This window comes from Talaromyces stipitatus, genomic scaffold, assembly GCF_000003125.1.
Source record: "Talaromyces stipitatus ATCC 10500 scf_1105507295549 genomic scaffold, whole genome shotgun sequence".
In the NCBI taxonomy this organism is placed as follows: domain Eukaryota; kingdom Fungi; phylum Ascomycota; class Eurotiomycetes; order Eurotiales; family Trichocomaceae; genus Talaromyces; species Talaromyces stipitatus.
Window position 1 is genome coordinate 608,361 of NW_002990117.1, and position 24,597 is coordinate 632,957.

The 24,597-nt window shown below is 48.0% G+C and overlaps 13 protein-coding genes across 13 annotated transcripts, besides 12 other annotated features; 2 read left to right on the top strand and 11 right to left on the bottom strand.

The window, feature by feature from the left end:
* Positions 1 to 20: part of a microsatellite that runs on past the window's edge.
* A 681-nt stretch (positions 21 to 701) lies between these two features.
* Positions 702 to 1,821, bottom strand: TSTA_010910 (uncharacterized protein; the record flags this gene model as incomplete). Its single annotated transcript, XM_002483164.1, has 2 exons — positions 702 to 1,153; positions 1,254 to 1,821. 2 exons carry the CDS (start codon positions 1,819 to 1,821, stop codon positions 702 to 704), a joined length of 1,020 nt encoding a protein of 339 aa, XP_002483209.1.
* Positions 750 to 1,154: a mobile genetic element.
* Positions 1,426 to 1,833: a mobile genetic element.
* A 7-nt stretch (positions 1,834 to 1,840) lies between these two features.
* Positions 1,841 to 1,861: a sequence feature (AT_rich).
* A 768-nt stretch (positions 1,862 to 2,629) lies between these two features.
* TSTA_010920 (reverse transcriptase, putative) lies at positions 2,630 to 3,241 on the bottom strand (the record flags this gene model as incomplete). The annotated part of the gene is made up of 2 exons (XM_002483165.1): positions 2,630 to 3,055; positions 3,113 to 3,241. 2 exons carry the CDS (start codon positions 3,239 to 3,241, stop codon positions 2,630 to 2,632), a joined length of 555 nt encoding a protein of 184 aa, XP_002483210.1.
* Positions 2,642 to 3,754: a mobile genetic element.
* Positions 3,755 to 3,756: 2 nt separating this feature from the next.
* Positions 3,757 to 3,784: a sequence feature (AT_rich).
* A 1,140-nt stretch (positions 3,785 to 4,924) lies between these two features.
* TSTA_010930 (uncharacterized protein) lies at positions 4,925 to 6,971 on the bottom strand (the record flags this gene model as incomplete). Its single annotated transcript, XM_002483166.1, has 3 exons — positions 4,925 to 5,692; positions 5,762 to 5,969; positions 6,067 to 6,971. 3 exons carry the CDS (start codon positions 6,969 to 6,971, stop codon positions 4,925 to 4,927), a joined length of 1,881 nt encoding a protein of 626 aa, XP_002483211.1.
* A 9-nt stretch (positions 6,972 to 6,980) lies between these two features.
* Positions 6,981 to 8,078: a mobile genetic element.
* Positions 7,224 to 8,084, top strand: TSTA_010940 (uncharacterized protein; the record flags this gene model as incomplete). Its single annotated transcript, XM_002483167.1, has 3 exons — positions 7,224 to 7,430; positions 7,497 to 7,809; positions 7,852 to 8,084. The coding sequence occupies 3 exons, from the start codon at positions 7,224 to 7,226 to the stop codon at positions 8,082 to 8,084; spliced, it is 753 nt and encodes a 250-aa protein (XP_002483212.1).
* A 964-nt stretch (positions 8,085 to 9,048) lies between these two features.
* Positions 9,049 to 9,068: a microsatellite.
* A 605-nt stretch (positions 9,069 to 9,673) lies between these two features.
* Positions 9,674 to 10,402: a mobile genetic element.
* Positions 10,403 to 11,300: 898 nt separating this feature from the next.
* TSTA_010950 (uncharacterized protein) lies at positions 11,301 to 11,801 on the bottom strand (the record flags this gene model as incomplete). Its single annotated transcript, XM_002483168.1, has 2 exons — positions 11,301 to 11,699; positions 11,724 to 11,801. 2 exons carry the CDS (start codon positions 11,799 to 11,801, stop codon positions 11,301 to 11,303), a joined length of 477 nt encoding a protein of 158 aa, XP_002483213.1.
* Positions 11,709 to 13,973: a mobile genetic element.
* A 503-nt stretch (positions 13,974 to 14,476) lies between these two features.
* Positions 14,477 to 15,340, bottom strand: TSTA_010960 (uncharacterized protein; the record flags this gene model as incomplete). The annotated part of the gene is made up of 2 exons (XM_002483169.1): positions 14,477 to 15,107; positions 15,267 to 15,340. 2 exons carry the CDS (start codon positions 15,338 to 15,340, stop codon positions 14,477 to 14,479), a joined length of 705 nt encoding a protein of 234 aa, XP_002483214.1.
* Positions 14,531 to 14,944: a mobile genetic element.
* Positions 15,341 to 15,744: 404 nt separating the features above from the next.
* TSTA_010970 (uncharacterized protein) lies at positions 15,745 to 16,171 on the bottom strand (the record flags this gene model as incomplete). Its single annotated transcript, XM_002483170.1, has 2 exons — positions 15,745 to 16,064; positions 16,135 to 16,171. The coding sequence occupies 2 exons, from the start codon at positions 16,169 to 16,171 to the stop codon at positions 15,745 to 15,747; spliced, it is 357 nt and encodes a 118-aa protein (XP_002483215.1).
* A 77-nt stretch (positions 16,172 to 16,248) lies between these two features.
* On the bottom strand, positions 16,249 to 17,064 carry TSTA_010980 (uncharacterized protein; the record flags this gene model as incomplete). Its single annotated transcript, XM_002483171.1, has 3 exons — positions 16,249 to 16,578; positions 16,693 to 16,958; positions 16,989 to 17,064. The coding sequence occupies 3 exons, from the start codon at positions 17,062 to 17,064 to the stop codon at positions 16,249 to 16,251; spliced, it is 672 nt and encodes a 223-aa protein (XP_002483216.1).
* A 512-nt stretch (positions 17,065 to 17,576) lies between these two features.
* Positions 17,577 to 17,600: a microsatellite.
* TSTA_010990 (uncharacterized protein) lies at positions 17,595 to 18,305 on the bottom strand (the record flags this gene model as incomplete). The annotated part of the gene is made up of 2 exons (XM_002483172.1): positions 17,595 to 17,826; positions 18,043 to 18,305. 2 exons carry the CDS (start codon positions 18,303 to 18,305, stop codon positions 17,595 to 17,597), a joined length of 495 nt encoding a protein of 164 aa, XP_002483217.1.
* Positions 18,306 to 19,660: 1,355 nt separating this feature from the next.
* Positions 19,661 to 20,068, bottom strand: TSTA_011000 (uncharacterized protein; the record flags this gene model as incomplete). The annotated part of the gene is made up of 2 exons (XM_002483173.1): positions 19,661 to 19,864; positions 19,901 to 20,068. 2 exons carry the CDS (start codon positions 20,066 to 20,068, stop codon positions 19,661 to 19,663), a joined length of 372 nt encoding a protein of 123 aa, XP_002483218.1.
* A 252-nt stretch (positions 20,069 to 20,320) lies between these two features.
* TSTA_011010 (uncharacterized protein) lies at positions 20,321 to 21,700 on the top strand (the record flags this gene model as incomplete). Its single annotated transcript, XM_002483174.1, has 3 exons — positions 20,321 to 20,417; positions 20,657 to 21,038; positions 21,265 to 21,700. The coding sequence occupies 3 exons, from the start codon at positions 20,321 to 20,323 to the stop codon at positions 21,698 to 21,700; spliced, it is 915 nt and encodes a 304-aa protein (XP_002483219.1).
* Positions 21,701 to 21,996: 296 nt separating this feature from the next.
* Positions 21,997 to 23,391, bottom strand: TSTA_011020 (uncharacterized protein; the record flags this gene model as incomplete). Its single annotated transcript, XM_002483175.1, has 2 exons — positions 21,997 to 22,722; positions 22,780 to 23,391. 2 exons carry the CDS (start codon positions 23,389 to 23,391, stop codon positions 22,522 to 22,524), a joined length of 813 nt encoding a protein of 270 aa, XP_002483220.1. The 3' UTR covers positions 21,997 to 22,521.
* Positions 23,392 to 23,661: 270 nt separating this feature from the next.
* On the bottom strand, positions 23,662 to 24,583 carry TSTA_011030 (uncharacterized protein). The gene is made up of 2 exons (XM_002483176.1): positions 24,349 to 24,583; positions 23,662 to 24,272 (listed from the first exon to the last, which is right to left on the bottom strand). The coding sequence occupies exons 1-2, from the start codon at positions 24,437 to 24,439 to the stop codon at positions 23,827 to 23,829; spliced, it is 537 nt and encodes a 178-aa protein (XP_002483221.1). The 5' UTR covers positions 24,440 to 24,583; the 3' UTR covers positions 23,662 to 23,826.
* Positions 24,584 to 24,597: the final 14 nt, after the last annotated feature.

Here is a 24,597-nt window from a genome sequence, read left to right on the forward strand (position 1 = left end):
TATTATTATTATTATTATTAATCAAGTTTATTGTCCGTACCCAGCCCTACTGGCTATGACAGACCACAGAAGCCTTGGTGACGCCCTATCGACCTCACCCCTACCAGAATCATACATGCAAAAATTCAAAAATCACTATCTCGTCCCCATATCGCCGATATGCCAGGGACCTTTGGGTACTCCCCCTAGGCTAATCCTTCCGGAGATCCCTTATAGTTCCAAACCCGTGGGCACGCCTAGTCCGTACAAACCATGACTAGTGTGCCCTTATCCCTACCCATCCTCCAACGTGATACCTAGGCCACCTTCCTCCAACGTATCCCACCCCCACGCATCACTAGACTCAGCCTCTCTGGCTGTCCGCTCATTATCATTAAACAGGTTGGCTTCAGCCACAAATTGCAGCAAACCCTGCGTCGCCCTAGGCTCAGCAATAGCCTAGCCTCGGGACTTTCCTCAGCCGCTGTAGGTAGCGGCACTCCAGCTTTCTCGAGGGCTCGATATAAAGCCCTCCGTCCTGTACGGCGTCCTCGGCATTCAAAAAGCACATGCCTCACTGTCTCATGAGGCTCTTGCAAGCCTGACACTCAGGCGATTCCCGTCGGCCTATCCGGTGTAGATAGGTGCCAATTGGGGCATGTCCTGTCTTCAGCTGGTAGTACCGACTAGCCAGTCTTTTTGGGGCTTTTCCCGCCACTGGGTCAAGGTTCCAGCCCGTTACGGTGGGCTTGGCCACGTATTTGGTAAAGCGTAGATCGAAGTGGTGAGGTCATGATCCGCAGGCAGGCCTCCTCAGCCAGCTTTGCGAGCGTGAGCTCTGCAGGTGGTACATGGAGACAGACCTCTAGGGCCTGTCGTGACGTACGTTTGAATGCGCTGGATATCTGGTGAAGAGCCTGATCCTGGATTGATTGGATGGCTTGCTCTGCAGCTCGCTGCGCACCGGTGAACCCTCTTTCACCTTGTATATACCATGTGGAGCACGCGTACATGATCTGTGGTTGGAGGACAGCTGTGTATATCTTCCTTAGATGAACCAGGGGCGTTCCCCATGTCGATCCTGCGATTGAGCTTAATCCCGCTACCAGTTTTGCAGCCTTCTTTCTCATCTCCTGTACGTGCACTTCCCAAGTGAGGTGGGTATCCAGATAAACTGTGACGTCTCAATAAGCCTATTCTAATGATAATCCTAAGCTTGGGAGAAGAGGAAGGGAAGGCCTAAGTTACAAACAAGTTGGTTGATAGGATCTTACAATTCTGCCTTTTTAGACCGCTTTCCCCATAAGGCCTCCATCCCATGACAGAGTGTATTTGGAGAGCCTCAAGGCTCAGCGCCAGTTTTCCCCTTTCTTCTTCTTCTTCACACTTAGTTTTCTTCGTCGATACTGCTACGCTTAGAAATGAAGTTGTTTCTGGGCCTTGAGCGTCCATCACATAAACCCCTAGATATTTAATTGAGTATGTAGGCTTAATTTCTACTCCCTTGATTGTGAGAGGTACATCCAGCCTACCACTCGGCTTAGGCACCATTTGGTGCTTCCGCCAAAAGTGGGTAAGTTGATATTTGGCAGGCGCAAATTTAGAGGCATGTGTCCTCTCCCAGCGCTCTGCAACCTGGTGTACTTTGGTGAGTGTGCAGCAGTTGGCTGCGGCGGAGGTCCCATATGTCATGATAAAGATGTCATCAATATATCCAAGTACAATCACGTCCGGGCACTCGGCGAGTATCTGCTCAATAAGATCTACATTAAAGAATAGGAATAGGATTGGTGACAATGGGGAGCCCTGCGGAATGCCTGTATTGACTAGAAATTCCTCCATATTGCCCTCTAGGAGCGTGATTATTATTATTATTATTAATCAAGTTTATTGTCCGTACCCAGCCCTATTGGCTATGACAGACCTCTGGAAGCCTTGGTGAGACCCTAAAGGCCTCACCCCTATCAGAATCATACATACAAAAATTCAAAATAAATCACTATCTCGTCCCCATGTGGCCGATATGCCAGGGACCTTTGGGCACTCTCCCTAGGCTAATCCTCCCGGAGATCCCTTATAGCTCCAAACCCGTGGGCACACCTAATCAGTACAAACTCTGACTAGCGTGCCCTCACCCCTATTCATCCCCCCCTAGGAGTATTGGGGGGATACACATTAAGCTACTATACATTTATATATGCACCCATAGTAACCGGCTGCCGCTTCTGTCCTCTCAAGCTAGATACAATAGTTCCTTATCTTTCCTATTGCTCCACTACCGCCCACTCTCCAACCACTTCTGAGCTTCCAGTTACCAATATCGGCATCGCAGCCTACTTATTGGCCGTCACAGTCTTGCCCCATAAGGGACTAACCACTAGCTAGGCTAGCCTCGGGTGTCCTGTCCCGTGGGTGGGTCGGATGGTTTTTAAAAGGGTTCCCGAGAATTGGTGCGGTTCTTAGGGCAAAAGCCCTACGGTGGCTAGATATAAAGCGCTAGCACGCGAGCCTTGGCAGCGGCACCCACTTGCAGCTGCCACGATAATTTGTGGTAATTGTTTTGGTGAGGGGTGTAGGAGTCGAACCTACGGCCATGTCAATCAGCGAAGATGGGTACCGAATGGAGGCCCCAAGGATAGCCGTTACCACTTCAGCTATCCGCCCCCCCTAGGAGCGTGATTGACGTGCGGCGATTACTTAGAAAGCTCTCAATCCAGCCAATCAGGTCATCTGGCACCCGGCGCTTTCGTAGGTCGTGTATCAGCCTTATATGATTGACGTTATCAAAAGCCCCTGCTGCGTCAAGTGCAAGCCCTGAGGCTACTCGTGAGCTCTCTCTCCACACAATATAGGTCTCTTCTAGTAAGAGATGGATTGCTAGTTCGCATGAGTGGCCACGACATCCTCCAATATGTTGCTTTGGTAAAAGATCATATTGCTCCACTAGATAGCTGAGACGTCTGGCTAACACTGATTCTAGTGCTTTGCCAATCGTGCTCAGTAACGCTATTGGGCGGTACGCCTTTGGATCAGAGTAATCAGGCTTTCCAGGCTTGCGAAGGATGACTGTTGTCGACTTTCGGAAATGGTTAGGGCAGTATTGTTAACGTAGGCATGTATTAAAGGGATTAACGAGATAGGCCTCGATAGTAGGGAGCAGCCTTTGTAGGACTAGATTGGGGATCCCATCTGGCCCTGGTGCTTTGTCGGGCTTCACGTTGGTTACTGCCGTTTGGACTTCGTCTAACGTGATTGGTGGCATTGTATACGGTTTGGGATATCTATATTGTGGTCTAATATCTAACAGATCTACCTCCGGGGGCTCTGGGTGGAGGACCTCTCAGAATAGAGCTGCTTTCTCCTTTGGGGCTGTGTAACTCGTGTTATTGTAGTGTAACATTGGGGTAAATGTGGCACGTGGTTTGCCCCTATTGCAGACCCAACGGGCAATTCTCCAGATTCTATCTATTGACTCTGTTACCTACTCAATTCATTGGCGATGTAGATCTCGTGCGAGCTCATTGGTGTGCCGTTTCATCTCTTTCCTAGCCTCTGCGTAGTCCTCCCATGCCTAATCTGTATTTATACGACGTGCGTGTCGTCTACACCTAGATACGTGGTGTTTAAGCTTCGCCATCTCTGGGATGTAGCCCACTCGTGAGTAGATACTGATCTGTTTTGTAGATGTCGCTTGCTCAGCTGCCTAATTGATTGCCTTAACTAGATAGCGGATCGCCTTATTGATCGCCTCATTGTCATTGAGCTCCCTTAGGTGCCAATTATATTATTTATTATTATTATTAATCAAGTTTATTGTCTATACCCAGCCCTACTGGCTATGACAGACCACTAGAAGCCTTGGTGACACCCTACTGGCCTCACCCCTATCAGAATCCTACATACAAAAATTCAAAATAAATCACTATCTCGTCCCCATATGGCCGATATGCCAGGGACCTTTGGGCACTCTCCCTAGGCTAATCCTTCCGGAGATCCCTTATAGTTCCAAACCCGTGGGCACGCCTAGTCCGTACAAACCCTGACTAGTGTGCCCTTATCCCTACCCATCCTCCCCCCCTAGGGATATTGGGGGGATACACATTAAGCTACTATACATTTATATATGCACCCATAGTAACCGGCTGCCGCTTCTGTCCTCTCAAGCTAGATACAATAGTTCCTTATCTTTCCTATTGCTCCACTACCGCCCACTCTCCAACCACTTCTGAGCTTCCAGTTACCAATATCGGCATCGCAGCCTACTTATTGGCCGTCACAGTCTTGCCCCATAAGGGACTAACCACTAGCTAGGCTAGCCTCGGGTGTCCTGTCCCGTAGGTGGGTCGGATGGTTTTTAAAAGGGTTCCCGAGAATTGGTGCGGTTCTTAGGGCAAAGCCCCACGGTAGCTAGATATAATGCGCTAGCACGCGAGCCTTGGCAGCAGCACCCACTTGCAGCTGCCACGATAATTTGTGGTAATTGTTTTGGTGAGGGGTGTAGGAGTCGAACCTACGGCCATGTCAATCAGCGAAGATGGGTACCGAATGGAGGCTCCAAGGACAGCTGTTACCACTTCAGCTATCCGCCCCCTCTCTCCTGAGTATGTATGACGTGCACCTAACCAGTTGTCATAGCAGTTCACTATCCTTGTATGTCTCCCCTGTTCTAGCATGTCAACCACCATAAAATATGGATGGTTAGCTAGATCTGTACGCGCTTCCACCACTAATTCTCTCACTAAATCTCTCCGAATCGCTGTCACTACTCGAGCATGTTCTCGAGGACCCTCAGGCCAGTAGAACAGGAAGCCAGGATGGCTTATCTGATATTTCCCACGTACTGGGGGTTCCTGGAGACAGGCTATCCCGGCACCAGCCTGTAGTGCCGCTTCTAGGGCTGTATGTACTACAGCGCCTGTATGGGCACAGTTGTGTTGTAGTACTATCATAGATCCTCACTTTGAGGCGCTTCAGTGGCTGACTTGAGCTCTGGCTCTAGTGGTTGTTGGCTATTTCCCTCATGAATGTCAGCCTCTAATTGCATCTTAGGCAGCAATTCATCTTCTTCTGGAGTTGACGTCTCCTCCTCTAGAGACTGTCCAGATCTCTCCTCCGAGGTCAGTACTGGTTTTGGAGGCACTACCGCGAATGTCTCATCTAATGGGATGAGGTCTTGTAAGGATTGTTCCCTCATTCTCCGGATAGCCCTTTGACGAGCCTCCCTAGCTTTAGGGCACTTAGGAGATGTAGCCTCGTGTGCACCTTTGCAGTTAGCGCACTTGATCACTGTGTGTTTGCAAGGTTTAGCTGGCCCAACCCTACAATCCACTACTATACATGAGTGCTCTATTGCCTCATGATCACCTGCGCAGATCGCGCATTTAGGAGACCTGCCACCACAAGCCATGAAGCCAGAGTGGCCAATTCCGCAGCATCGAGGGCAGATACTCTCAGGATTTGACTCCCAATAAGGTGCTACTCGATGGTGTCGGCCTCCAAACTTGATGCCTTTATTGATCAGTGTTCGAGCTTCCTCCAAAGAACCTACTGTGATCACAATCGTGGCAAATCTCTGGTTGCTAGCCTGTATAGTCTTGGCTCTTTTGAGCCACGTTGGCTCTCGTTTAAGCCTATATAGTGTTCCCAGCTCAATCTCTTCTTGGGCTAGTGCTAGGCCTTGGTCATTATACATATAGCGGTCCACAGGCACTGCCTATACCTTAACACGGTGCCACTGTTCGCTAATCTCCACAGAAATAACTGCTGGATCTGTTTGCCTTACAGCGGCTAGTAGAGTATCGTTGTAGACGGGCACGAGGGTGCTGCTGCGAGTGCCTCGCTCTAGGAGCACTGTTAAGGCCCCTGAGGCCGCGTATCCAGAATCGACCGCTCTTACAAAGTCAGGAAAACCTGCCTTAGCAAGGGCACGGTTAAGGGCTAAGAGGATATCGGCTTTCAATGCGGTAGGAGCATCTTTAGGATATCGTCGTCTAAAGATTAGCGCCTCTCCTCCTTACTCCGGGTACTTACGGGCTTCAAATTAGTTGTTGACAGAGCTTCGAGGGTGCCAAGGCTTGTTTCTTATACTGGACGGTTTTCCATCCTCCAGATTGGGTGTTATTCGCGGCAATAGCGGCCCATTTCGTAGGTGCGGGCTTGGTCAGTGGCTTAGCGGTAGTTTCGGGCTGTTTAGTGGTCTTCGCGGCGGTTCCAGGTACCTTTTTAGGGCCCTCAGGTGGCTGTATGGCTTGCTTCGTAGCCTTTGTTGGATTCTGATATCGCGGTGGAGGCTGAGGTGCGGTTGAGTTTATCGCGCGGCTCTCAGGCGCGGCATCTAGCTGTATTGGGGTGGACGCTAAACCTCCCATGGAAGCGGCTCTTGGCGGTGGCCCGTGCGCCGCAACCTCACGCGTTGCAGCGAAGGGGTCGAGTGGTAGGATTTGACGGCTTTGTAGCGCGTTCACGTAAGTTTCAAGGCTCTCTAGCCTAGCGTTGAGAGTAGTAATGAGGCCCTGTTGGGTATTGATCACGTTTCTGGCAGTCGTCAGCTCCGCGGAGAGCTGGTGGACCGCCTCTTGCAGATGGCCGTTGAGGTCCTCGATCAGGCCCATCACGAGGCTATCCTCTGCAGTAGCACTCGCTGCACGCATTGCGGTAAGTGTAATCTTCCTCTTCGGAGCCGCGCTCAATCCAGACCTAGTTATAGGAGTCCGAGATCCTATAGTCAGCCTTGAGGCCTTCCTTTTCTCGAGGATCGTTCCTGGGGCTTGTTGGGCTTCTCCAGTCTGTCGTGGCGCTTGTAGAGCGTCGCTGTTGCTCAAAGTAGGTTCATTGGACTGTTTCTGACAGTCTCCAAGTCCTGCAAACAGTGCACGGGTAGTTGGAGGTAGCTGTGACGGTTCCTGGGAGGGTGTCGATGAATCAACCCCAGATCCAGGTCCTATGATTTCTGGATCTCCAGTGGCCCCTGGAGGCCTCTCTGGACTTTCCATGAGGGTTTTTCGATAATCCTATTCCTATTCTTTAATGTAGATCTTATTGAGCAGATACTCGCCAAGTGCCCAGACATAATTATACTTAGATATATTAACGACATCTTCATCATAATATATGGGACCTCCGCCGCAGCCAACTGCCACACACTCATCAAAGTACACTAGGTTGCAGAGCGCTGGGAGAGAACATATGCCTCTAAATTTGCGCCTGCCAAATATCAACTTACCCACTTTTGGCGGAAGCACCAAATGGTGCCTAAGCTGAGTGGTAGGCTGGATATACCTCTCACAATCAAGGGAGTAGAAATTAAGCCTATAAACTCAATCAAATATCTAGGGGTTTATCTGGATACCCATCTCACTAGGGAAGTGCACGTACAGGAGATGAGAAAGAAGGCTGCAAAACTAGTAGCGGGAATAAGCTTAATTGCAGGATCGACATGGGGAACGCCCCTGGTTCATCTAAGGAAGATATACATGGCTGTCCTCTAACCACAGATCATGTACGCGTGCTCCACATAGTATATACGAGGTGGAAGAGGGTTCACCAGTGCGCAGCGAGCTACAGAGCAAGCCATCCAATCAATCCAGGATCAGGCTCTTCACCAGATATCCAGCGCATTCAAACGTACGTCACGACAGGCCCTAGAGATCTGTCTCCATGTATCACCTGTAGAGCTCACGCTTGCAAAGCTGGCTGAGGAGGCCTGCCTGCGGATCATGACCTCACCACTTCGATCTACGCTTTACCAAATACGTGGCCAAGCCCACCGTAACGACCCATACATGTCACCACTTCATCAATTGGAAACAGCCATCAACCGCAAACTGGGACGTGATACTAGCTAACGCATTGAGATAATCTACCCCTTTGTAGTGCTACCGTGGTGGGAGCCACCAGAAGCAAGGATTAACGATACCCGTGAGAAGGCTATCAAGGCTATTGAAGCAATCTCAGGAACAGATACAACAATACAGTTCTTTACCGATGGGAGCAGCTTTGACAATGGGATTAGAGCAGCGGTCTACTCATCAATAGGACAGGCTTATAAGCCAGTAGGCTCATCTAACACACATACTGTTTATGCAGGGGAACTGGGGGGCGGATAGCTGAAGTGGTAACGGCTATCGTTGGGGCCTCCATTCGGTACCCATCTTCGCTGATTGACAAGGCCGTAGGTTCGACTCCTACACCCCTCACCAAAACAATTACCACAAATTATCGTGGCAGCTGCAAGTGGGTGCTGCTGCCAAGGCTCGCGTGCTAGCGCATTATATCTAGCCACCGTAGTTCTTTTGCCCGGGGGCGGATAGCTGAAGTGGTAACGGCTATCCTTGGGGCCTCCATTCGGTACCCATCTTCGCTGATTGACAAGGCCGTAGGTTCGACTCCTACACCCCTCACCAAAACAATTACCACAAATTATCGTGGCCACTGCAAGTGGGTGCCGCTGCCAAGGCTCGCGTGCTAGCGCTTTATATCTAGCCACCGTAGGGCTTTTGCCCTAAGAACCGCACCAATTCTCGGGAACCCTTTTAAAAACCATCCGACCCGCCCACGGGACAGGACACCCGAGGCTAGCCTAGCTAGTGGTTAGTCCCTTATGGGGCAAGACTGTGACGGCCAATAAGTAGGCTGCGATGCCGATATTGGTAACTGGAAGCTCAGAAGTGGTTGGAGAGTGGGCGGTAGTGGAGCAATAGGAAAGATAAGGAACTATTGTATCTAGCTTGAGAGGACAGAAGCGGCAGCCGGTTACTATGGGTGCATATATAAATGTATAGTAGCTTAATGTGTATCCCCCCAATATCCCTAGGGGGGGATGGGTAGGGATAAGGGCACACTAGTCAGGGTTTGTACGACTAGGCGTGCCCACGGGTTTGGAACTATAAGGATCTCCGGAAGGATTAGCTAGGGAGAGTGCCCAAAGTCCTGCATATCGGCCATATGGGGACGAGATAGTGATTTTGAATTTGCATGTATGACTCTGATAGGGTGAGGCCAGTAGGGTGTCACCAAGGCTTCTAGTGTCTGTCATAGCCAGTAGGGCTGGGTATAGACAATAAACTTGATTAATAATAATAATAATAATAGTTCTTTGCCCTAAGAACCGCACCAATTCTCGGGAACCCTTTTAAAAACCATCCGACCCACCCACGGGACAGGACACCCGAGGCTAGCCTAGCTAGTGGTTAGTCCCTTATGGGGCAAGACTGTGACGGCCAATAAGTAGGCTGCGATGCCGATATTGGTAACTGGAAGCTCAGAAGTGGTTGGAGAGTGGGCGGTAGTGGAGCAATAGGAAAGATAAGGAACTATTGTATCTAGCTTGAGAGGACAGAAGCGGCAGCCGGTTACTATGGGTGCATATATAAATGTATAGTAGCTTAATGTGTATCCCCCCAATATCCCTAGGGGGGGATGAATAGGGGTGAGGGCACGCTAGTCAGAGTTTGTACTGATTAGGTGTGCCCACGGGTTTGGAACTATAAGGGATCTCCGGGAGGATTAGCCTAGGGAGAGTGCCCAAAGGTCCCTGGCATATCGGCCACATGGGGACGAGATAGTGATTTATTTTGAATTTTTGTATGTATGATTCTGATAGGGGTGAGGCCTTTAGGGTCTCACCAAGGCTTCCAGAGGTCTGTCATAGCCAATAGGGCTGGGTACGGACAATAAACTTGATTAATAATAATAATATGCAGGGGAACTGGAGGGAATTAATGCGGCATTGGAAATCCTACTCCGAAGCCAGCCATGCGATGACAACCCACATGAAGCTATAATCTACATAGATAATCAAGCCACAATACGCGCCATGTGCCAGCCAGGGCGGTCCTCTGGGCAGTATATCCTTCAACGGATCGTACGACACCTGGGCCTCCTACGCAACAACCAATCTTAATGGCGTGTACGACTACAGTGGGTGCCAGGCCACGAAGGGGTCCCAGGCAACGAGAAAGCAGACCAGCTAGCAAAGTTGGCTGCAGTCGAGGTGACACAGCGTACATAGGAGAACGCCCGCATAGCCAGGATCAGCGCACCCAATCAGACTACACCACACGCCGCACAAATATCATATATTCCAAATCAGTTAACTATCCTTATAGTAGTGTGTCGCCAGAGGCTACATGCAGGCTTTACAAAGAGGTGGAAGGAACAGTGGGAGCATGCCAACCATGGACGGCATCTCTATCAGATAATCAAAGCACCAACAAAGATGGTGTTGCAGCTGCACGAGGGATTACAACAGGCTTAGAGTTCGGTGTTAATCTAACTACAAATAGGTAAATCAGCGCTACGCAGCTTCCTAGCGAGTGTACGGATTGAAGACTCACCTCAATGCGAATGTGGCCTTGGGGATCAGGATACAGCCCACATCCTCGTACGGTGTCCTACCCATATAAACCTGCGTATGAAGACTCTGGAAAGAAGCACGCGAAACAGATTATCGGAAGCTCCTTAGCGAACCTCAGTGGGTTTGGCAGAGTATTGAATTTATGATGCGGACTGGTCTATTGACGCAGTTCCATCACGTAACCCCCTTAACAACCACGCGCTCACAGTGAGTGCGACACTACCCTGATGAAGAGTAACCATGTTGATTCAGCTCGGACGGATCAGCCACTTGACACGTTTGGAAATAGAACCGGGCACCAAAACATAAATATCACGTCACCCCGCACCGAGATCCTTCACTCTTTTTGTATATATACACATTTCCTTTGTTGGTTCGGCGTTCTGTTCGCTCGTTATCTGTTGGTGGTGGTCTTCGGATCTGGATACGGATACGTGTCGAGACTTTCGCGTGGAGTTGACTAAGTCAGCGCCAAGCCGGAAGCGTCTTGGCACGTTGACGTTGATTTATGCTTTTATACGGTAGTACGCCCGCTGCCCAATTAGAAGGCGCCGCCGGCCACTAGGCTTAGATGCGCGTGTGAAAGGGTCAATCTTACTGTATTGCTGAGCTGAGCTACATACAATGAGGTACACGTACACGAGAATATTTGACATGGAGAGAAAAAGAAAGGAAGGAAACAAGCTCTCGATCCAGCCACAGAGATCTATATAATCTCTGTGCGTGGCACCTTGCTAAATACAGTACCGCTCTGGCGGTTCCCTATCTGGCAACCCGTAGGGCTGCAGCCCTACGACGGGAATGGCTTCACCTTTGACCTGGTACGGAGCCGGGATAGAGGTGGCTCTATCACATCACTCCCCCCTCCCCAAGACGCTTGCCCGCGAGCGTCTGACACCAGAGCGTCGTCGTCCACATGGTTATTAACAAAATGGTCCTCCTCAGCTGCTTCGATCTACTTACTCAACTAGATCGGTGGTCCTGCCGCTTTTGGGTTGCCGTCATGAAAAGCCTTTAACGCCAGGGGCGCGTTCTTGAGGTATCCGGCTAGATACCATTTTGGATCTGGGTCTCGGCCGACCCAGTCGATCTGATATTGCAGCTTCTTTCGCGATATCCGTGAAGCAATAATTCTCTCGATTTCCCATTTCAACTGACCATTGATGCGGAGCTCTGGTCCTTTATCCGCGATCTGACCTTCTATTGGCTCCTTTATCGCTGCTAAACGTAGCTTCTTGGGCAAAAATATTGGGTGCACTCTTATGCCCTTCGGCAGCTTGAGTTCGAAAGCATGGCCTACTTGTTGCACTATTGGGAAGGGTCCCTCTTGCTGGTGACCCAGCTTATGGCCCGGCCATCCAGTATCCTATCCCTTATTTGTCACATACACCATGTCTCCCACCGAGAAGTTAATTGGCTGATGTTTCTTATTGGCCTGCGTCGCCTGGCGCTCTTGAGCTTTCTCCATATTACCTCTTGCAAACTCCCAAATCTCCTATATCCGCTAAGTCCATGCCTGAGCTTCCTTCTCATTCAGTGTCAACTTCTGTGGCGGTACTGGGTCTGTCCAGTCAAACGACATTCGCGGTTGATACCCTTTCTCAATCATAAATGGTAATAAACCTACAGAGGCTTGTGACAAAGCCGCGGCTGCGAAGTCGACAATTGGCAAGTACTCCAACCAATCATCTATCACAAAATTGACATATGGTTGTAACCTCTGCTGTAAGTACTGATTGGCAATCTCCGTCTGTCCGTCTGTAGGTGCATGGCGAGCTGTAGATAACTTAATCTTAATTCGCAGGATTCGACAAACTTTGTTCCAAAACTCTGACATAAACTGTCCACCCTAGTTGGATACAATACTGTCAGGTAATCCTATCCATAGGAACACAAACTGGATCTATAATTGTGCCATCTTCTTTGCAGTCGTTGTCTTCTTATAGCAGGGCATGGAGATGGGTCTCTTGCTTAAGCGGTCCACCGTCACAAAGACCATGTTAAATCCATAACGATCCTTTAGTAGCTCCATGAAATCCATTGACAAATGCTGCTATAGTCTCTCTAGTATAGGCAATGGCTTAAGCAATCCTAGGGCTCTGTCCCTCTAAGTAGTGATGCGTCTGCATGTTCTGTAATTATCGATATAGCGTTCCACATCAATGCTCCAAGATGGCCAGTAGAAGCGCTCTCAGAAAAGCTTTATTATCTTATCCTGTCCCGGGTGCGCTGTTAACGGGGGTCAGTGTATCTCATCCATTAGTTGTGCTCGTAGGTCTCCCTCATCAGGGACATAAAGATGGTCTTGGAAAAGGAGTTGTTAATCCTTCACGTGCCATTTAGAGTTCTTTTCCTCTAAGAGATCCTTCACTTCCTGTGTGATAGTGAATCTCTTATTAGCCTCAAGCACCCAATTAATCACATTCTTATCCCTGCCCACGTCCTACAGATCTATAAAAGCTAACTCCATCATGATCTGCTCGTCCAGACACTCCGCAGGTAACAAAGTGAGATTCCTATACTTGAGATTCCTTACTCCTTTGTCCTTCCGTCGCGTTAATGTGTCGGCTAATACATTCGCCTTCCCCAGACAATATTTCAAGACGAAATAGAATTCTTAGAGGAATTCGTACTACCGCACTTGCCTCGCACTTAGCGCCTTGGTTGTCATAAAATACTCCAATGCGCGATGATCTGACAAGACTTCAAAACGCTCCTGCTGCTGTAGTCCTATAAGCTCTGGCCTCCATTTACGGAATGCCTTGACGATCGCCAGCATTTCCTTATCATGTATATTGTAGTTATACTCAGCAGAGCTCATGGCTATAGAATAGTATCTAACTGGGTGCCACTCTCTATTGTCACACAGTTGAGATAGAATAGCTGCGACTACTCCATCGGAGGCATCTGTTTTGACGCGTGTAGATCTCTCCGGATCGTAATGTACCAATACTGGCGCCATGGCCAACACAGTCTTAAGCTTCTTGAATGCTTCTTGACACTGGCTAGCCTATACAAAGGGAACGTCCTGTCTCATGAGATGGTGTAGGGGGCGAGCTATCCGACTATACTCCGCTATAAACTTCTAGTAGAAATTGCAGAAGCCTAAAAACAATTGTACCCTGACCACTGTCATAGACGCTTTCCAAGAGATGACTGCCTTAATCTTCGCGGGGTCAACCTAAATGCCTTCAGGTGTAATAATAAAGCCCAAGTATTTCATAGTGGTAACGTAGAATTTGCACTTCTTAATGCTTGCTTGCAATCCTACATCGCGCAGCCGCTGGAGGACAGTTCGTACTTGGATCTCATGTTCTGCCGCGTTGTTGCTGTAAATCAATAGATTGTCAATAAATGCTATCAAGAACTTGTCCAAGCAATCAAGGAAGATATTGTTGATCAATCTCTGGAATGTCGCTGGGCTGTTAGTCAGCCCGAATGGCATAATCTCATACTTGAAGGTTCCGTACCGGCACCGGAATGTTGTTAGGTTGGAAGAGTCTTTATATATACAAATTCAATAGAAACCTTGTCGGATATCCAGCTTGGTAAAAATCTTCGCCTGGCTGATTCGTTCAAACACTTTATCAATAAGAGGCAAAGGATAACGGTCCTTTCGAGTGATTGCATTTAGCTGTTTGTTACGAAGCTGAATTGCATGACGCTAAAAGGTACTATTACGGAAAAGGAAAGGTTTCAAATTACAAGAAGAAACCAGTACCAGTCATGAACAGTAAAGCGTACTGTGCAATCAGAAGACAGAAGTCACGTGAGGATAAGGAAGATAAATGGTATACACAATGAGCTACGATCATTGGATGATGAACAGTATATCATCTACCATCTACCATAAGTGATAGATGATATACGGTATACGGAACAAGGAGGACTGGATATATAAGGACGCTCTTTTACCATCATGTATTTAGTTCTTCATAGCTCTTTGACATAAGTCACTTGAATACAACAGTGAGAGTCAGCAAGGCATTCTAACTCGTACGGGCACCAGGCTGTACGGGGGATCTCTTCTATCTTAGTTACGTTTAAGACTTCCAAACCCTTGACCGATCTATTGTTACTTCGTTTACTCAAAGCCTACTCTGTCGATCCGACAACCCGAACCTTTGTGTGGTTCACCAAAGCCTAACGTATCACGACACAACGCTGTTTAACTAAGGTGGATCCAGGTCCGTGACACTGTTGGTAGTCAACACAGAAACGGAGTCTACCTCTAGGCTTCTTAGCTATAAGGATAGGTGACGCGAATAGCGCGTTACTCAGCATAATGAAGCCTTTGTCTAGATTCTCCACAATGTAGTCCTTCGCAGCATAGAGCTCCTCTGCACTCATACGATACAATGGGCAGTATCCTAGCTCCACCTCCTTCTCCAACTCAATCTTGTGGTTGTACTCCTTCCGCTCTGGTAGCTTATTAGATTTAATCTTCGAGAAAACATCCGCGAACTCGTGGTACCACTCAGGAAGGTGTTGCTTTATTTCCTCTTCCTCTAGATGGTCCTCACCCGGACGCTCTTTGTCCTCAATCGCCTTCTTGATTTTGCTCAGACTAGTGATGAACACTTCATCCTCTTTGCTCTTCACGCTGCGATTGAATTCTGCTGCGCCTATCAAGGCAATATCTGCTTTGGGGTACTTCTCCTTAAAACAGACTCGCTTTGGCTCTCGAACAGTGATGGACGTTATATCAGTAGGAGTAGATTTGACAGAAGCTTTCTCCAGCTCCTTCTTCATACAGTTCAGCTCGCACTCATGGCTTCGTCGGTAAGTTCTTCCGTGCGATCAAGGAATCGGGATGCACGGCTTTGTAACGTCTTGCTAATTGAAGGCTTTGTCCCGCCATTCCGCATCCTCCTGGTAAGAGATCTCTATCTCGCGGTCACGTAGGAGTAACTTCTTAGGCAGTGGTACGAACTGCTTTGCCTGGATCTCCTCCTTTAGGGAGACTTCCTCTGGCCACAGTAGCCGACAACGGGCACAGTCAACCATGACACTGTACTTCGCCAATCACATGCAACCTAATATCACGTTGTGCTTTCCAAGTCGAACGATCAAGAAGGGGAGGTTATACATAATCTGTCTATTAACGACCAATAATAATATCATGAGATGAGTAATCGCGTTCTTGGTTTTCCCATCGAAGCCCTTTACTCGACATAGCTTCTTCAGAGGGACGACATGATGGTTGAAGTGTCGAGCGAGCCTCTTAGCTAGAAAGAGGTCTAGAAACGCAAAACCATTGGCTCCAGTGTCTGCTAATACCTTAGTTAAAATTAATAATCCATTCTTGGCTAATCAGATAGATATAGTTAAACTTTCCTTGTCATTACCAATTAACTGAGATAGATCTAACGCATCAGCAGCACAGATCTCGCCTAGGAGGGAGACTTTTCCTAGGCGTTGTCGTTTTCCGACTCTGAGCTCTCCTCCACGTCGGCCTTCTTCGCAGCTTCTAAGGCCTTAAGATTAGGGATGTCCTTCTTGTTGAGTTCACATTTATTAGCTATGTGTCCCTTCATCTTGTAGTTAAAGCACTTTCCTTCGGCGATGAGCTGCTTCTTCTCTACCCATGAGATCTTGGCCGCACCCTTATCGTCCTTCAGCTTATCCGATCTCGACTTGTTCTTTTTGTCATCCTTACTGGCGCCGCTACCATTTCCACCCTTGTTCCCACAATTCTTTGGTGCGCGCCTTTCATTCTTGACAATGATCTCTAGTCGGTTTGCAGTTTAGTGACATTCCTTGACAAAGTCGCGGTATGACATGTTCTCGTTGTAGCTCACTTGCACTAGCTGGCGCTGCATGTTGGAGGATAGACATTTGTATAACTTATCCTTCCACTGAGAGGATGGTAGTTCTGACTCTTGCGCCTTAAGCACGAACTTTGAAAGGAAATCCTAAAACTTAGTATCGTTCATGTACAGTTGGCGCAATTCGCGCTTAGCCTTGGTGACACTGTTGGCATTGTGATAAATCGTCTTGAGGTGTTCGATCATATCATTGGCGTCACAGTAGCGTTCTAGCGAATCCTTCTGGAGACGAGGCACGAGATGCTCCGCTGCTGCTTCTTCGTATATGCTCTTGACGTACTGCATATGAGCCAACACAATTAGATAGTGATTAGCATTCATCTCTAACTTATTCTCAATATTGATTAACCAAGAGGCGAACTTCGGGTCGTCGCCACCACTGAAACACTTTCCGTCGGGGAGCTTAGTAGACTTCTTCTAGCTAATAGAGGTGGTTGAGGTTGTACCTTTATAAGCTAGTTCACGCATGTGAGCAAGCGCGTTGTCACGTTTAGTGATGAGTTCGACTATGGCATCCCGCTGGTCCTTTACCTGCTTCTGCAGTTTGGCATTCTGCTCTTGCCATGATGAGACCTCCTCATCGTACTTGGAGTCCTTGGCTGCATCTTGTCCCCGCGCCTTAATGACTATCTGCTTGAGATCCTCGATGCGCTTGCAAACATAATCAAAGAGCTTCTCAGGATGATTCTTATAAAGCTTCTGAAATACAGAGAAATCCAACGACCCATCTCCATAGACTGCCGCCGCACCGAACTCCTTCTCGAGGGAATCAGTGAAATCCAGGGTAAGATGTTGCTCTGGACGCTTCTATCTAGAGTCCTCAGGACGCTTCTGCTTCGCGTTCTTCTGTGCGTCTGCGCTCAGTGCCTTGCCGGCACTGTCTTGACCAGGTTCCTTCACCATTGTGTTGGCTGATGAACGTCAAAAAGAGAATAGGAAATGGAAAAATAGGAGATAAGAGGAAGGAAAAGGGGATCTCTGGCCCAAGCGACAATGACGAGATTACACGCTATATAAGCTTACAGAGACGAAGAAAAGAAGAAAGAAGGACCTCTCGATCAGAGTGAGACACGTAGTGGTCCGCTATACTGATTTACAAGAGGGTAAGAAAAGAAATGATGTCAAATATTATGTGAAAGGGTCAATCTTACTGTATTGCTGAGCTGAGCTACATACAATGAGGTACACGTACACGAGAATATTTGACATGGAGAGAAAAAGAAAGGAAGGAAACAAGCTCTCGATCCAGCCACAGAGATCTATATAATCTCTGTGCGTGGCACCTTGCTAAATACAGTACCGCTCTGGCGGTTCCCTATCTGGCAACCCGTAGGGCTGCAGCCCTACGACGGGAATGGCTTCACCTTTGACCTGGTACGGAGCCGGGACGGAGGTGGCTCTGTCACACGCGTATGAATCAATCAATCAATCAATCAATCCACATCATTGAAGGGGTTTACTGTATCATCTCGCATACGAGCCATTAAGTGGTCTGCAGCGTCTCCCTCGCACATAGATTTGACATACATCTTACGTGCCTCGGGCGTGTTGTATTGTAAGGCTTGGGCATGTAACTTTCCTAGCATATCAATCTTCCATGACTCATAGCGAGAGTCTTTCCCGTTTGACAACTTCTTTCTATCAGGGATTTTTAGTTCTTTGTTGCTAGTAGGCGCCTTATCAGTGTTAAAATCAGCAAACTGGATCGTCAATTTATTCAGGGCACGTTAGATCTCATCACGTTCTTTGATAAGGTCCGCTAATGCATTATCTTTCTCTTTAATGGCTTGTTGGGATTTATGAAGGAGTTCACTGAGCTTAACATTATTGTCAGCTAGCTCGTCCACGGTGTTCTTCTATCGTTTGGCCAAAAGCATGAACATCGCTTTCGGTCCGTTCTCATTGATAAACTCAATGAATTCGTCCTTTTGAATATCGTCACCAACGGTGTCAATTATACCTTCCTGTTTGGTATCTTTGTCGTCTGGGATGTCAAAGGTAAGGCGTCGATTTGGAGCCTTTTGTTTACCCTTAATATCAGGTTTCCTAGGTTCTTCTGGTTCCTTGGTGCTCGCCTCGCTTCCCTTGGAAGTAGGCACGAACGAGGCGACCACAGGGTTCGGTTCGTTCGGTGACTTAGCCATCCTGCAAAGTCAAATCAGGGTTCGAAAAGAGAGATGATGCAGAATGTTAAAAAGGAAAGGGAGTGTCGGCTATGCCTTGCCCTTGCGCGTGTAATACGGCCCTGGGAACTCAGGCTTTGCCAACGAGAATAGAATGAATGAATGAAGATAAGGAGATACTCAGTTTAATGTAACATAGGACCAATCCAACCAAGTGATATTCACTATCTAGGTGCCAGTGCTGACGAGAAACTGAGTATGAAGAGGAAAACTATCTATCAAGGAGGAACAGCCCGTATTTAAACCTCTACCCATATTTACTCATTGATAGTAACGTCCATCTCATACAGACCTCTGTTGCCTCACCCGCATCTCAATAGGGAATCAGTGCGTATCAATAACAAATGACAATGCCGATTGATATCACATTTATTGATGGAGACCTTTATTCAAAGGATTCCCAATCAATAAGTGACGCCAAGCCGAAAGCTAGGGCTGAGCCGTCACAGTTTGCTTAGTTTGTCTTGCTAGATCAGGGTATAAATATCTCCTTCTCCCCACCTAAAAGCTTACGCTCTGCTATGACTTCGGTGGACAAATGCACCGTAGAGACCTTGTTATTGATACACAAGTATTAGATCAATTCCGTGTGACAGATCCGGAAGTAATGGGCATATATAAAAGCGCAGAAATAGCAGCTTAATCAGGGCTTGCAAATGACAAGGATACTGACATGGAACACACATAAATGCATAAGAAGATGACGGGCGCTCCAGGTTAGTTTTATTGTTAGTAATGACCAATATTGACACGAACACGAGCCTTGGATTGAGGGATTCGGAGCCAGCCAACGGGGATGTTAGTAGGGGACATAAGGGTCGGATTTGCGAAGGGTGAGATTCATGAGTTCTATAGGATAGTTGGAATGTGAGAAAACCGTACAGTGTGTACGTCATGAGTGCGAAGATGTGTGGGTTGAAAGATATGAGGATATGTGGTTTTGAAGTGAATTGGTTATTTGTTTTATTTGTTTGATATGTTTGCATTCGGTAGTCTTGTTTCCTGAGCTTCCGTTATCTGTGGCACGCCCTTATGGCGCACCACCCGTGGCTGTGCTGCGGATTTCTTGGTGCCTGCAGGCTTAGGCACACACCTGGATAGCGGCTCTTTAGACCGTGGCTAGCTACAGCAGGTATATCAAATCTACTACTACCACTACTACTACACAATATAGTGGCAAAATAGCAATCCTGAATCCAAAAGTAGGGCTGTCCATGTTGTGCCAAACCTAGGATCGGCAATTGTGTTTTCCCGGGGATTCACCAATTAGTAAGGCCGTCCAGAATGGGATTAGCGTATCAGATATCCGACACGAGCTAGCCGTCACGTGACTGAAGCTGGAAGAATTTTTCGTGGTACGCGTCCCTGGGGTGGCATATCGCCTCCACCAGGCGGTTAGTGTTGCTTTTGGTCGTAGTAATCTCTTGAGAGGCCTGGGAGACCTCTTTCTGCGTCTTTTCCACATGTAATAATTCGACCTTCGCGAGGCGCTGCGCTAGTTGCTCATTCGTAGGCGTATTCTTCACCCGTCGAGCCAGGTGTAAGAACGCGCTAACCACGGCGGTTGAGAGCTCACGCGGCATGCCAATCTCCATCGTTTCTTGGTGCTTCTTCAGTGCCTCGAGATCTTTGATGGCTGCAGCTGCATATGCGCGTATATCAGGATCATCTGCAAACCGTGGTTCTGGCCACGGAGTGCCCTTTTCACCTCTTTTCGGGCCCATGCCTCAACCACTTCGATTGAGCAGGCGAAAGTTGGTAAATAGGCTGTTAAGGAGGTCTATTTTCACTGAGATTCTTTCCCGCAGTACTTTTTACCTGCGTGGGTGCGTTTTCATAGGTGCGCGAGGTTTACTATTACTACTACTATTCTCCTAAGTAACGCACTCTGGTCGTATCATCGCACACGTGCTGCGGTAGGGAAATGACTTCTTCTTTCCAGTAATCAACTAACAGCAGGCAGGGCCGTTTTCGCTATGGTAGTGATGCCGGTTCCGGCATTGATAGTACTTACCCCCAATTTCTCTATAGATGGAGTATATAGCAAGGTCCATGTTTACATGGCACTGCGCAGTAGTCTACATCATTAAGAGCAATCTGTTCAATCATTTCAGCAAAGGAATTTAAGCACCTACCAAACAGACATGGCCCTGACTAAGGAAACCCTCGAGTCTGCCTTTCCTGATCTACCTGTCCCGACACCTACTATGGTATCTTATGGCATCTCATTCACCGAATCCTGCACCAAACATGTGACTGTGACCTTCCACAAGTCTGCCGCCTATGTAATCTCTTCGACGAGTCTTTCTAAGCAAACCCCTACCTCAACCAACTCGAAGCAGCCCTGGGTGACAACCATGCCGGCACTTGGATTGGCATCCGTCCACATACATTTTGGGACGACCTCGTGCCTATTGTCAACGATATTCGTGCCAAAAAGGTAGACATCGTTGTTACCCTTGGCGGCACCTCCATCGTCGATGGCGCAAAAGCCATTACATACGCTCTCGCCAACAATGTCCGACCTGTCGAGGACATGCGCACCATCGTTAACCCTTCTCCTGACGACATCGCTCGCCAGGACAAGTTTCTGCAACGCGATGGCATTGGCAATGCACCTACTGTGCCACTGATCTTCATCCCAACCTCTCTCTCTGGGGGTGAATACTTCAAATTCTCTGGGGCACCAACGCAGTAACACACCGAAAAGACCAGCTGCACGCACCCTGGGATGTTCGCCTCGCTTGTCATTCTCGATCCTCAACTCACGCTCACAACATCATTCGGGGTCTGGATTCAGTCTGGCGTTCGTGCAATTGATCATTGCTGCGAAACCATGTGTAGTACAAATTGGAAGCTCGGCTTAACACTCAGCTTGGCGCGCGTTTGGCTATGACTGCACTCAACTCAACTCCTCCAGTAATGAAGGGTGCCTCCCCCACGGCATCGGATATCAATTGGGGCCCCTCGGAGTAGGACGTGGGCATACTAGTTGCATAATGCTACCGGCAGTGATGAAGTGGAATGTGGCAAGAGCTTCTGAAGCGCAGAATGATATTCTGGGACAGCAGGAGAAACTGAAGAGGGTCTTTCTTGCGGAAGAGAGCGTTACATCAGTGTTGCGGGAAGCAAACATTGATGTAAAGACGTGCGATGTCGGAGACATCCTCCGCGCGGTATTCAACAAATTGCGCATGCCAGCTACGCTGGAGGTCGGTGTCGGCAGGGACAGATTTGGCACGCTGGCAAGAAACAGTTTGAACGATGCATTTTTGCCTACTAACCCCGTGCCATTGTTGGAGAAGGATGTGGATAAGGTTTTGGAAATTCTTGAATTGGTTGCTGGTGACGCATGATAAAAACACACAAAAAAGGCCGGAAGTAATATTCTCTCATCTAGCTTTCAATTACACTTCTGCACTTGTGAAAGCGAACATATGAGATCCTGTCGATTGCATGATGTATGAAGCGGCTCGTCATGATTAAGTACCAATTGATTCATGCGAGCTATAACAGCTTCTCGTCGACCAGTCAATCAGGTTAATCGGACTCTCGTAAGAGAGTCGAAAGTCGGAGTACGACGAGAACTTTCGGTTAACGGCTCGTTCATCAAAAGCATAGTAGTGATTGACGCTGAGCTGTTCCGAGAATGAAAGATCCATCACTTGACATTTTCCTATATTATCAACGGTGTGAGCTCTTGCTGGTAGCTCCTATCGGATAACCATCATTGACAGCGATATTCCGACAAAGAGGATTCTGATTCAAATGAAACCCAGGAGCAGTCACCAATGTCTCAAACAGAAGTTCCAGCACACGCGGATACTCTAACATTCGTTTGAAACTCTGACCTGGGATATCCGTCGCTATTGTCGGCTAGGATCGAACACGCTGAGCTCCAAAATGGTCTGTGGAAGTTCAACTTATATTCCATGTTTAAGTCGTTATTGATTGTCCTCCTATTTTTTTGCTGTCTTAGAATCAATGTATAGATAGGCGGTTAGCTCTCCAATATAACCAAGAATGCTCATTCTTCGTTGAACAAAAGATCTCTCCGCCTCTGGCTGGTAACAATCGGCAAACTCCACTTCATCTCGCATGAGATTCATAGACCTCATAAGGATTGAAGAATGCTCTTATGTAGATAAGCCACCATAAAATAATGATTGCTGACTGGCTAAATGTATTTACCACCGGTAAACCTGGAGGTATAACCGGAAGCTTGATCTAACAACTTTTTACGCGCCGCGCTTGAGATGCTCGTCTTTCCAGCGACGTCTTTCTCATAGTCGAAGGCTCGCTTGCTGGGATCGTCTTCCTTGAGCTTCTGGGTATCCTTTTGGTGACTTTCATAGAGGGACGACCTCCCACCCTTGCCCTTCAAGCGGTTGTTAGTACCATATTTGGTCATATACCGAGAAAAGCAGACACTTACAGTCAGCGACTTCAGTCTATCTGCAGTGGCCGAGTCCGTCCTAGAGGACAGGTCTCTAGATCCCGCAGATCTTGCACTAGGCTCCGATTTGATACCCAAGACTTCGTTTTCTAGTCTTTGCCTTTTTTGAGCTGGGTCCTCCGTCCATACTGAATCTGCTCCCTCTGTACTTCTATTGCCGCGAGCCGATTTTCCTGACATGAATTTGCGGTTCGTCAGGGCCGCAGGATTCATCCCAGAAGCCCACGAAGAATTTCCCGGAGGATTAAGCATCCAATCGTCCCTTTGCCTCTTCTTCGTTGTCGCACTATCTATATCCTCGCCTAGGACGCGACGCGGAGGTCTCGAGTCTACCTCGTATTTAGGAGTGTCGGGCTTTGTACCCCCAGCCGGTGGTAATTGAGGCCCGAAATCATCGTCACTGCTATCGTCGCTATCCTCTGGCTGCGGTTCACTATCGGACTGTGAATGGTTGGGTGGGCGACTGGGACCGACTACTTTGGGAGACTTGACTGTAACTGTCGGCTCGTCATCTGTTGTATCTGCTGGTCGTGCTATTTCTGACTGCGGAGGCAAACTGGGACCGAAATGTTTGACATCTTTCTCAGCCATTTTGGCGAGAGACCAGTCCTATGGTGGGAATAATACGTGAGGTGGAAGGTGGGGAGGTTGAAGATGATGTTGTGTAAGTTACGGGCGGGCTAAGTTAACTATGTTAGTTAACTTAGTTACTTCTGCATCGGAAGGATCTCCGTTCCACTACAGAGTACTGCAGAACTTTTAATGTGATTCTTCCGAACTGGAAATTAACATAGTATTACTCTGTACACTTGAAGGAAGAGTCGAGTAAAAGCCTCGCAGTACCATGATATCTTAAATTGAACACTACTTTGCTATACATTTCGCCCCAACGCCAAAAAGAGCTCTATGATCCCATACCCTAGCTTGCGTCGTTGAATGAATGATATTACAGAAGGACAACCCCGACAAGCGTTGATGAAAGGTGTCTTAACAATGACAGTCCCGTTAAGTCGGAAAGGATAGTCATTATTGCAGGGAATCTACGTCCATCACGTCGTCTGCTTCGAATGTGAATACCAAATTGTCCCTATCATCAGATGGAGGAACTATCGAAGGCGAATACGTGCTGCGCTCCGTATGTCGTGCCCTAGCTCTCGCTCGCGACTCAATTATGGCTTTCCGAACGTTATCTTGATCCTCGGCAACTGTCAGCGAGCGTGGCACGCGATAGAGGACGAGCTCGTTCTGTTCCGGCTTTGGTTCCGAGAGTATGGACTTGGGGATCGCGTTCAACGCTTTTTCAATATCGGGGAGAAAAGATATCCGTTTTTCCTCGGCTTCAATACTGGCTAATTCGCGCTCGATATCGTAAATATAACTCGTATGCTTCGTATCGTCTAACATCATGACGTTGTCACTATCGGTCAGTTCATCTTGCTGTTTAGCTTGCTCGTCTGCGGAGACTGTTGAGCCTTGTGCCAGTTAGTTTGAGCTTCACAAAATGGGCTTAAATGAAGAGAATAAATATAAACATCATAATCGCAGTACCTAAATGCAGTAATTCGAGTTTCTTGATTGGAGGCTCTCCTTCGAGGTCGCTTTCTGCATGGCGCTTGAGGGGAGAGTCTAGAGACGGCATCGACTTGGCAAAACAGCAAAACTCCCTTCCTACCTCCGTTTAAGCCGACGCAAGGATCGATCCAAAACCTCGCGCGCCCTGCTCTTCGACTTTCAAGTATGAACGGGTGAGTTGTTTCGTTCCGTTATTCAATTCGTGAGCGCCAAGCAGGGAGGTGC